This window comes from Ruditapes philippinarum, unplaced genomic scaffold (assembly GCF_026571515.1).
Source record: "Ruditapes philippinarum isolate M1 unplaced genomic scaffold, ASM2657151v2 ctg9693_1_1_1_1, whole genome shotgun sequence".
NCBI classification, from domain to species: domain Eukaryota; kingdom Metazoa; phylum Mollusca; class Bivalvia; order Venerida; family Veneridae; genus Ruditapes; species Ruditapes philippinarum.
The window spans coordinates 1-12294 of record NW_026865323.1 but is presented as its reverse complement, the minus strand read 5'-3'; the positions used below and the strand labels follow the sequence as shown (position 1 = coordinate 12294).

The window sequence follows — 12294 nt, the reverse complement described above, 5'->3', positions numbered from 1 at the left end:
TTATTCACAACAAAAATCCTTAAAGCAAGACAGTGTCCCCAGAGTCCTATACTTTTATACAATGAAAAGTGGAACTTATGACTATTTAACAATGAAAAATAACTTAATTTTCCTTCCCTTCGATCAAAATGACAGCTTACATGTATTTGAAATAAAAAGGTCTGATAAATGTACACACCACTACTAAGCACTTATATTAGCAAAATAGACTAACAAATATAATTTAGCACTCATAACCTGTATATAACCATTCCATTGCATAGGCATAAAAAAAAACCGGGAAATCATGCATGTATATGTATTGAAAAACATTTACAACTTTAATAAATTATAGGCTTTCTGCTCATGGTGGACTGGAAAAAAGGGAATTTTTTTACAACAGAAATGATGAGGACAAAGTACAGATTTGAAGAACTACTACAGAGTATGACAGGTAAAGAATAAAGGAGAACTAGAGAGAAGTGGACTGCTCTTAGTGATAGAATGGAAAATCACAGAAAATAACAGAAACGAAAATTGGTTGTGAGAGGGACCTATAATGCAGTTTACTTACAAAATATATAATACAATAAATTATTTTAACAAAACTGCTAGCACTATATCAGTATATCTGTGGCCAACCTGTATGGAAGAACTTTGATTTTATCTTATTCTTCAGCAATATGTTTTTTAATAAGTATTTAACATGTGTACCAAAACAAGCAAACACAAATCATTAACAAGATCAGTTTACATTCTCTGACTAAAATCTTTGTTTTCTGTAACACTTGTATTAGCCTACTAGCACTGGTTCAGAAAAGGGTCAATGTTCAGAATTTTTTTTAGAAATCCTGTACCTAGCACTTTAATGCCTAAAAAATCCATTCTTCAGAAAGGGCAAGCATGAGTTTTATAACTATTTTAACGCATGTGGGATTTCTTTTCACCTAAAGAAGGAAGAGCTGAATGTGACATTATTTGTCAAAAAGTAGCAAAATGTAAACAAAGTAGTATTTTGAGTTCCATACAAAATACTAGTTCACTAAGAAAGTACTAACTGCCAAAAGCAAAAGATTGTACAGCTAATTGGTAGTGCCAGATAAACCTACTTTGTATAAATAAAGCTAAGTAAAGATCTACAATATTTTCTACTTCTTATATGGCTTACATATTTATAATTTATGTGATGAACAAATAAAAAGAAAAAAAAGAAATACTGATGGTATTGCAAAGTGGACAGTCTGCTAAAACAAAAATGAATAAATATTGCCCAAGCTCTGACACAATAAACAAAATCCAAAATAAACCCAAATATTGGGCAATACAGAACGTTTAACAGAAACTTTATTTCAACAAGAAATCAAAATATAATATCACATTAAACTGGTTTCTTAGTGCAGCATTCAAAGCGTTTTACATCCACACCATAACCTTCAGGGAGATGATATTTGGCTAAAGAGTTACAGTAAAATGTCTCTAATCTCAGTCCAGGAAAACATTTCTTCATCGTACCCGAAGGTTCACAAAGTCCAACAGTGCTCTAAGTGAGGTATCACATGTCTATTAGATTAAGTAAGAGTTTCAGCTTTTGGCCATCATTTTGATCTTTTCTAGGCGTGCTTTCAGTTGTGAAACATTTGCTAGGTTAGACTGTGAAACTGCTGGCTGTTTATTGCTGTCATCTTCATTGCTATTATCTGGTTCATCTTCGGTGTCCTGTCACAGAGAAATGAAATTAATGAACATTTTATAAAGTAATAACATATTTCCATAGTTAAAGGGTATAAAGCAATATATCTGCTTCCGTATTTTACAAAAGAATTGTTTAATATTGGATAAAATTATTCAAAAGTACCTACACAAAAGAAAAATGCTTGTACACTCCCTTAAGAGTGAACAGGGCTTTTGTGAATTCATTGCAAAAAGTGTTAAACACTACTTGAAATAGCAGCATAATATTACTGTTTCGAGACATTTAATTTTGTTTTTCATAAAATTCATAAGTGTGTTAAATTACAGAGACATTCTGTGTTACTATGCAACTCTGTAGAGAATCAATAAAATTATAGACTCATCATAGCTTTACCAATTAAATATCTCATTTGATACATTTGTATAGCTTTATTCCCTCTAGATAAACAAAGGGTCAAATAAACATAACAGAGTAGTTTTTATATTTCAGTTCTCTTTAAATAAGACAATTTAATACAAATTTTTACACATTTTTGCCCCAATCATTTTTGACATACTTATATAAAGATTCCCTTAAAATTGTGTTAAAATAATTAAGTTTTTGCATTTCAGAGCATTTGACATATAAAGATCATATAGTTTTTATAACATATGACTAAAGAAAAACTCAAAAACTTTTTTTCTAGCAAAAGGTGTTCACTTTCCTTACAGACTAGCCAAACATCTTTATGCATGTAATTTCTGGGGAAGTTTTAAATATTTTTTAGTTTGGGTTTTACATCACACAAAAATTATGAAGGTCATATGGCGACTTCCCAGCTTTACCGGTGAAGGGAGACCTTAGGTGCCATTTAATGCATTATTTCCAGCATATACAGGCACCTGAGTAAAACCACCAACATTCTGTAAGCTAGCTGATGAAAAAAAATTTAGTCTCTGGAATGAATTTACAACTGTGAGAGGCTAACAACCTGAACCAACATTGTCACAGACGTACTTATGCAAAACTTTTATAAAGATAACATACATAAAAATATCAGAGACTGAAATATTTGGTACTAATTTGAAACCTCAGGTGCAATTTTGAATAATTAATACTGAGATTTTCTTAGCTTAATCATTAAACTTTATTTGTAAATTCCATTTTACTTTTCACACTAAGTTGATATTTATTATATAATTTTTAAAAAAAACAGGACTTTATAACTTAACGTCTTATCTAACCATATTACCAATATAAATGTACTATCGCACAGCATTTGAACTAATAGGAAGTTTAAGTAACATCTACACAACCTCAATCTCAAACCAACATTATATCTAGTCTACTGTCTTTATTTTACACAAGTCCTACAAAAGCAGTGTTAGATTTGCCAAATCTGTAAAAAGTCCTTATTTGGCTGTTTCCCAAAATTTCCATACTAGTATTTTTCCTAATGTATCAGTCATTTAATTATCTTGAAAGCAAAACAAGGGGCTGTATACTGAAGAATTTTCTAATTTTAAAAAGGGTCATAATTTGATTAAAGTTCATGCCTTGAACAGCGACATTTTATCATGCTCTCAAATAAGTGTGTGAAGTTTCAACCCATTCCCTTCAATAATTTTAGAGATACCAACTTACATTCAAAACTTAACTAAAGTGTGAAGCCGACGCCAGGGTGAGTACAATAGCTCTCGCCTTTCTTTGAATAGTCAAGCTTAAACACAATAAAGACACAAATGTTTGTGTCTGATCCTTCATATTATGAAAGGAAGGAAAATTCCTCAAGTTCTCAGCATTCTCTTATTGCATATTCAGTATTTGACCCAATGACACGTTACAAATCCTAATATCACAAAAACTGTATACAGGCCATTCTTCACTAGCTTCTCATATTAAATTAACTCATAAATAATGTTTGGCCAAGGTATGAGGTGCTTACCTCTCATATTTACTTTGAAATCTAAATTGATCAAAAACATACTTGTATTCAGGTATGACATACATCAGTGAAAAGAATTCCAAACGTGTTGGGTTTTCTTAGACAGTGAGAAGTTCACAAAATATATAAGAACTCATAAAAAAAACAGTCAATTTTTCAAACTATAAAACTTATTATCAGTTGGAAGTGGTAAAGAATCAAGCCTATCATCCGTGGAGTAAATAGTTACAGGTCAAACACTGTTAAAAGGTATATAAAAAACAGTACACTTTTACCTGAGTACATGTAACTTTTCTGAAGAGTACATCAAAATAGTTGATTTTAAAAATGTTAAAGAACTTCAATAAACCACAACACATCCATCAAGACAATATACAATAAAACATTCAATACATTTATACAGCCAAAAGAAGTTATACAAACTTATAAAGAACTCACTAATCTTACAAGAAAAATAAAATCAATTTCAATTTTTCTTCAAAAGTTATTTTTTTTTTAGTACAATTTCACTTTACATCAAAAGGTTTTATGTGACCAGTTTACAATTTTCAAAATCTTTGCTTTTATTGTCAAGGTAAATGACAAAACATGTTGGAAAAAATGATGCAAAAAGGTGTTAATACTCATCCCTTCATATAACCACTTCTGACAAAATTTTAAGTAAATAACTAAAAAGATATAGCTTTCACGATTATGCCCCTTGTATAATAACTGCACCAAGTCAAGGTAAGCAAGTATTCAAAGTTTCATGTTGGTAACTTTAAGAATGTTTGAGAAATGGGCTACATTAAAGTTACAGTGATGACGATGCAGCCATCATAATATCTCCCCCCCCCCCCCCAAAAAAAAAAAACAGACCAGCTAAAAATCACCCTTGCTAAGAAGGATATTTTCAAGCACCAAAAGAAGTCCCCATGAAAAAATCTTAGATTAAATTAATAATGTTTCTAAGAAACAAGTTGGAAAAGAGGGTAAAATCAAGAATTGGACTTTATTATAAATAATTTCAAAGAGAAAATAAAAGTTTTGGCCAGATAACTGGATAATGTTGTTACTTACTCTTGTAGGAGACAGTTCAGGAGATATGTCATCTTCTTGCTTCTCTGGGACACTCTGTATAAAACCAAACCACAATTATGTCAAACATAAATGCGTTTATCATTATAAAGAATCTCTGCCTTACAATGAACATGCTAAATTTAAAAATCTTTTAAAATACAACTACAGTCCACAGGTTTGAACCCCTACTCCTTCACTATAAACACATAATGGTCTTTCAAATGAAACCTGAAAGGTCTCATGTATTTATTAGTGCTTTTCACAGGGCATGCAAAAAGGACCGTGTCGCCTCTAGAACAAAGCAGTTTTGCATTATGCACCACGCCTTGAAATAACAAGAAACTGTTTTGGGTGTGCCACAATATGTGCAACCACCACACATGACACAAAATAAAATTTTGGTTTGAAAGTGTATTAAAAAAACTCAAATTCAATAACCATACAAGCCTCTTATCCAGAGGTCACATTTAGGCAGAAAAAAGCCTAACAGGAGTGTAAGGACTCCAAATTCCTCATCAAAATGTTTCTACTAAATATGATTTGAACCAAATCATAACGGGTTACCTTAACAGTATCTGGTTCTTCCAGCCCACACTTTGCGCGTAGTTGCCGTAATTTCTCCATGTAATATTTTGGATCTGTGGACTCAGTTTGTACACTAGACTGTAATAAGAAAATCAAACACTTAGCTTCCTTATTTTTTTCCTATCAGCAACAAATTTTTTTTTCAACAAAGGATATATCAAATATTTTTGTCTTTTTTGAATGAGAAAAGGTTGTTTAAGCTTCAACAAAGATACTGTGCTCAGCATTTAAAATTACAATGAAAAAGTAGTGGGTCAAAACTTGAATTAATATACACATTTTATAAAGGGAAATAACTATCTTAGTAAAAAAAAAGACTTTTTTTTCTGAAATGTATTCCAACAGATAATAATTGAGCAGCGTCATGACAAAACCAACATAATGGGTTTGCGACCAGCATGGATCCAGACCAGCCTGCGCATCCGCGCAGTCTGATCAGGATTCATGCTGTTCGCTTACGAACAATATAACAAGACGAGAAACTGATAGTGAACAGCATGAATCCTGATCAGACTGCGCAGGCTGGTCAGGATCCATGCTGGTCGCAAACCCATTATGTTGGTTTTGTCATGACGCGACTCAATTAAATGTAACACTTACCTTGGTAGCTGGGTCGATACCTAGTTTTTCTTTACTGATTTTGGCTGTTCTTTCTAAATAGTAATCACCATCACTACCATCATCTGTGACTCTTGTTCCACCATCTGTTCAGAGATTTCATATACAGTTAATAGGCTACAATAACTATGATGATATCTAAGTAATATTATACAATGTAAAATTAGTAAGAATTTACAAAGGTTCTAATGATTCCAACTAATCATGCATACCAGAGTAAGATAATACAATATTTAAAACAAGAGCCATGTCAACATGGCCATCCCCCGCCGAATGTGTTTGCTTATTGGAAGAATGTATATGTAGTAGAACAGAATAATTCAATTTTAAGAGGACTTTTGGTAATGAAAACTGATGGCTGAAGTGATTACAGATTTGAAACCTATGTAAATACTGATGGCAAAAAATAACAAAGGGCAATTACTGAAAAATAATGCAGGGTAGGATATCATTCTTGTGCACTGCACCCCCCATCAATGAGATCTATCCACTTATGAAGTTTCAAGTTGATAACTCAAATACTTTTTGAGATATGCTCTGGACAAAAATGTCGGACGGAGGTCCGAAAGGACGGACGGATGAAGACTATTTCTATACCTCCGCCTCCTTTCGGCGGGTGATAATTAGTTAGAGTTAAAGGCTCCTGCTCACACTTCTCATAGGTCAGACCATTTGATTAATACCAACCTGTTCCTAAATAAATAATTAAAACATCCGCTGAGGAACTATTGAGGAAAACCATCTGATTGTTTTGTCATTTTTATCAGCCTACATCAAAACAGTTAACAACAAGTGCTTGCAACTTGCAAGTAAGCAAACACAACAGCTCAGCAATAGAAAGAAGCCTATAAATTGTTGGCAAAGCTAGTCCAAAACCATCACAATAAATCATAAACACTTCCAAATTAATTTAATATCTCACCTATTTTTCCTTCTGACTGCTCTCTCTCCTCATTCTCGATAGTTTTTAAACCTCTTTCGATGTAATTTTGGAAAAAGTGGGAACATTTCTTCAAGAATGGCTCTATATCGGCATCAGGGAATTTCATTTTGAAGTCGTACAAATCTCTCATGCCCTGTTTTGTGTTCTCTTTTGAACCAACCTTCTTAAATATCTCAGTGAGCATATCATGTGTAGTTTTAGACAACCGTTTTGATTTGGAAGCGCTCTGCAAGATGATAAAGATAATGTTACGTACTGTAAAGTTCATTGTCCATAAAGATTACCTTAGATCAAATGCAAAAGTGTTGCAGTAACATTGTCAGGATCTTGATATGTGAGAAGTAATAATAAAATTTAAAATAGTCTCTGGGACATGAAAAATAATCAAGACAGACTGCTAAGAAAATGATTTAAAATTAGAATGAAACCCATTAAAGGCATATCACTAATTACAGGTTTGGAGTTTTTCAGAAAGTTAACCTTTAATGAATATGTAAGATTTTTTTTTTTTAATTGTAAATGTAAGTTTTGTTTGTTTGTTTTGGGTTTTACGTCACATCGACACAGTATAGGTCATATCGCGACGTTCCAGCTTTACTGGTGGAGGAAGACCTCAGGTGCCCTTCCGTGCATTATTTCAGGCACGAACGGGCACCTGAGTAGAACCACCGACGTTCCGTAAGCTAGCTGGATAGCTTCCTCACATGAAAGAATCCAAAGTCCCTGTCGGGATTCGAACCCACAGCGGTGAAGGGCAAGTGAAGTCAACGACCTTAACCACTCGGCCACGGACGCCCCCATAAATGTAAGTATTAAGGTAAAACAATGACTTCTATTATATTTACCCTGGAAGTTTTATTGTCCTCCGTCATTCCATTAACCTCACCCTCGACAGGTAAATTACCCTCGTTCTTGAGGACCTTCTGAATGTATGTTTTCACCTCCGACACTTCACCGGCATCTATCTGACCCAAGTGACTTAGAATCTGTCCAATGAAACAACATTCCTTCATTAAACAATTTCATAACTTCAAAATAAACAAAGATATTTCCTGCAATATCTTTACAGCTCAATAATGTTTAGAAACCTAGACTGGAAATCATGTGACTAACTGAAAATAATTTAAGCCTATAGCCTATATAAAATGGATATAATTTCTATAGTGAAGCACACATCATTTTATAAGCTACTAAAATTGGAGAACTCCTGAATGATGTCATCATCACTTTTTTAACCCTGCATTTTCAGTACACACTAGACACTTATCTTTACTTATTTGTAAGGTTAACAATCTTCCTCTTATAACTGGAAGAGCCTTCTAAAAAGGCAAACACCCCACTTTTTAAAAGCCTCCCCCCTTTTTTTGAGAAATGAACTAAGGGTTTTCTGCTGGGTCCTTACAAAAGGATTAACTGACACCAGTTTTGAGGTTACAACAATAGTTCAACTTCTTTAACTTCAAAAAAAGATATATGAGCGCGTCACGACAAAACCAACATAATGGGTTTGCGACCAGCATGGATCCAGACCAGCCTGCGAATTCGCGCAGTCTGATCAGGATCCATGCTGTTCGTTTAGAAACCCTATTACAAGTAGAGAAACCGATAACGAACAGCATGGATCCTGATCAGACTGCGCGTAGGCGCAGGCTGGTCTGGATCAATGCTGGTCGCAAACCCACTATGTTGGTTTTGTCATAACGCGGCTCAATTATAAAGAATACCAATTTCTATTTATTTTTACTTTACCATTCCCTTAGAACTTCAGAGATTTCAAACTAACTTTGAAAATAGAATTTAACATACAATGTTTAACAGAAGATTAAGTATCATTGATTACCTTTGAACCTTTCAATTTGGTCATGGAATGTAGGATAGTTTTGGTAGTACGTAATGGCAGGTCATCTCCACGTTCCTTCCACGTATGAGATGGGAAAGTGCGAAGAAACATGTGAATATCGTATAGCACTCTATCCAGATTTAACTCTTTGATTGTTTCTGGTAACATGCGAACTATTTTCCAAAGGCACTGAAACAAAAAAGTAATACAATGTAATATATCTGAATGAAAGAGGGGTTGGTTAAACTCAATTTTTTCTTATCTAAACAAAAGAGGGTTTAGTTAAACTTTACAAACTAAAATTGCTTTAACAAGTGCAGAATGAAACACATCAAGGAATGCTTTCCACAACTTTTATCAGTGTCTCAGAAAAATAACAAAAGAAGTCTAGGTCTTCAACCAAGTCATCTGACAATATGAGCTGTATTTAGAATTCCAACTTATATAAGCAAGGTCAGTATTTAGCATGTACTTCCAAATAATTAACAAGATGTTCATATTTCGAAATATTTTATCACATAGTAAAAAAGACCTATGGCAGTTTTCCAGGTAATGAAGTCATAGGAATTCATCACTGATTGGAAGAAACACATGAAAACCTTTATAAAAATACCCTTAACCAATGTATGAACAAAACAAGATAATAATAATCAAAACACATTAGTAAGTACCTTCATGATAAGTTCAATAAATTTTTTGCTACAGGTTTGACTATCTACACAGTCTTGAAGAAGTCGGATCAGGGCACTGGAAAATACAACATACATAAATTTTAAGATTAACTTTGTTTCTCTCATATCCATGTGAGGTATGGATATATTGAATATCAAAAAGGAAGATAATGCTCTATCAATAAAGGTGGTCTATCAATAAAGGTGGTAAGGAAAACGATACAAGTGACATATCACAAAATCTTATTATATAAAATTAAATACTTGATCAAAACATCATCCATGAACATTGACATTCAGAAGTACAAGCAGTTACTATATATAACTCTTTGTTGGTGGTTGATCGTCCAAGCCTGCTTTCCTGGATAACTAACCAATTTCTCTCCAAGTGAGCGACTACTTATCCCACTTGATTTCTGCATCAACCGTGAGAGGCAAAGAACCATCTTTTGATGGACTATCATTAACTTCAACAATAACAAATAGCTATATCCATCCCATTGCTCGATATAATTTTGGTGATAATTTTTTTCATACCATAAAACATTAGTCTGATCTGACTTCTCCACTATTTTCACAACAAGCACGTTGACTGATCGTACAACTTGCGGACCTTCCTCTAATTCCATCAACCTATTGTCCAGTAGCATTGTGACAAGATTATATATCAACTCCTTCAGGATATCTTTAGAGGCATGGGTGGCAAGAAATGAATTCATGAACAACTGAAAACAACAATAAAAATCTTATCAAAATAAAGAAATCACAATATTTGGAAGTTATCAATTCTTTAGGCCAAAATTTAAACCTCTGACCTCTAAAACTCGAGCTTACTTACATTAACAGATAAGCAGGCTTGACTGGCCCTAAACTGTTTGCAAAGGCTTGTCATTTTAGCTTCCAGCCGGTTAAAGGTTAAAAGAAATCATTCTGTAATCTCTAATTATGACAATCTGTAGTGTAATTCAATTAACATAATAAAATTCACCAGCCAGATAGGTTGAAATTGTACAGCTTGCAATAATACATTGATTATTCGTAGATGTGTGACCCATTTTAATAAATAATTCATCCCCGCCATCTTGATCTGTCTTAAGAAAGCATAACCAGTTAATTTCTGATAATGAAATTAACAGCTGAATTTACTGACTGCCAAAGATAATATCAGAGAAGTAGTCCCGAAGTATAAATAAGTTTTGACTCCGCCCACTTTCATATTTATTTCTCATATCTCTTTTCTTTTATTTTTTAAGGTATTACCATCCTAATGCCTTACCTCCGCTTTGAAGAGTATTCAAATAGGCTAGAACTACTGTTAACTACATTGAAACTGAGGGCCATGGGTTCAAACCTCAGATGGGTCAACTTTTTTTTTTTTTTCTTTTTTTTCTTTTAACATTATTTATGTATCTCTCCATCCATTTTGGGTAGAAAAAGTGTGTTTTTTTATTATTTAATTTATATAGGTATTTATTGGCTAAATAATGCTAAATCTAGTAATAAATATGGTACCTGATATTTTCAAAGTGTAATAAAATCAAAACTAGACAGTAAAAGTATTTAATATTTTACAAGATCAACCAAAATACTTTTTTAAAAATTTAGGGAGACTTTGAAAACAGGCACTCATTTGGGTAAATTTTAAGGATTTTTTAAATTAGGCTCCCTAAGTAGGAAAATGGTCAAACACATATTAAAAATGGGTGGGGTAGGGTAACATTTTTATACATATTTTATAAATTTTGAGTAGAAACCATAATTTTGTTTATGTTGATAATTAGCTGAATAGTACTATTTGTTTCTTACCAAAAATTAATGGGAAAACGTTTTTCATTAGAATGATATAATTGCAGATTATTTAAAGGTTACTCATTTCTGAAAAAGGGCCCTCATACAACCTTGCTTCAGTTCATAAAGATGGCCATAACTCGAATTCCGTACGGTAAAGTTTGTTTAAATTTTGCATACAAGTGTACTTTAAGGTAAATATCTGACCTATGATATAAATTTTTCAGTTCCTTATAGTGCCTGTTAGGGTGGTAATACCTTGACTGACATAGCATCATATTTCATGGGTAACATTAAATAGGTAATACATCAACTTCCAACAACCTAAGAACTAGATCAGGAAAGCCATTCTTAAAATGTTTGCAATTACTCCTCTAATTTCTTAAGAGATATAGCTTCACTATATAGAACGTACTGAGAGAAGAGTTCCAAGTAAACATCTGTATAACCGTATCACATCTTCTTTAGCAGTATCCTCGTCTCCCATGTGCGTAGAGTAGGCCATTTTAAACTGCATTGACATTGCTACAAGTAACTGTTCTACATGATCCTCCATAACAGCCACCTTGTCTTGATCCTTCAACACCTCATCAATCTAAAACCAAGCAATATATACACATATTTGTAAATTCTAACAAGGTAAGCCATCGTAAAAGTTTTTCATTAGCTCACCAGTTAATCTATCTGTAATTATATCCACTACAGCAGTACATACAGCCTAATATGTCTAGAAATGTGTGTATAAATAAGAAATGGTTTAGCTTGGCAAACTTCAAATTTTACTCATGACAGTTTGTTAATTGCAACAATGTCTAAATTTCTATGTCAAATCTAAGGCAAAACCTTAAGAAAGCTACAAAATAAAATAGTTATCACTATTGATATTTGCAATACAAGTGAACGAACAATGAATATATTTACTGTGAATTTCCAACATTAACACTAATAAAAAAATTAGATCTTTTTGTTTCCTGATTTTTTATAAAGCAATACTACAGAGGCACAATTTAACAATAGCATTAAGCAATAAGGAATATAATTAGCTGATTTCACAATATTGAGCCTGCATTTAAAAGCTAAAATAAAACACAGTCTAGAGAACTTACTTGTGCTAAAGCTTGAACACAGGTGGAAATATCCCTGCTGGTAATCTGAGAGATGACAAAGCTAACAGTGTTCGAGGTATCTGCTTGT

At 33.0% G+C, this 12294-nt stretch overlaps 1 protein-coding gene across 1 annotated transcript; it reads right to left on the bottom strand.

The window, feature by feature from the left end:
* Window positions 1-1435: 1435 nt before the first annotated feature.
* LOC132728631 (cytoskeleton-associated protein 5-like) lies at window positions 1436-12289 on the bottom strand (the record flags this gene model as incomplete). Its single annotated transcript, XM_060714302.1, is given in 11 exon segments — window positions 1436-1695; window positions 4656-4709; window positions 5220-5318; window positions 5841-5944; window positions 6781-7027; window positions 7647-7787; window positions 8642-8830; window positions 9313-9388; window positions 9850-10037; window positions 11516-11695; window positions 12207-12289. Coding segments are annotated over 11 exon segments (1496 nt in total), but the record flags the coding sequence as incomplete, so codon positions are not given.
* Between the last annotated feature and the right edge of the window lie 5 nt (window positions 12290-12294).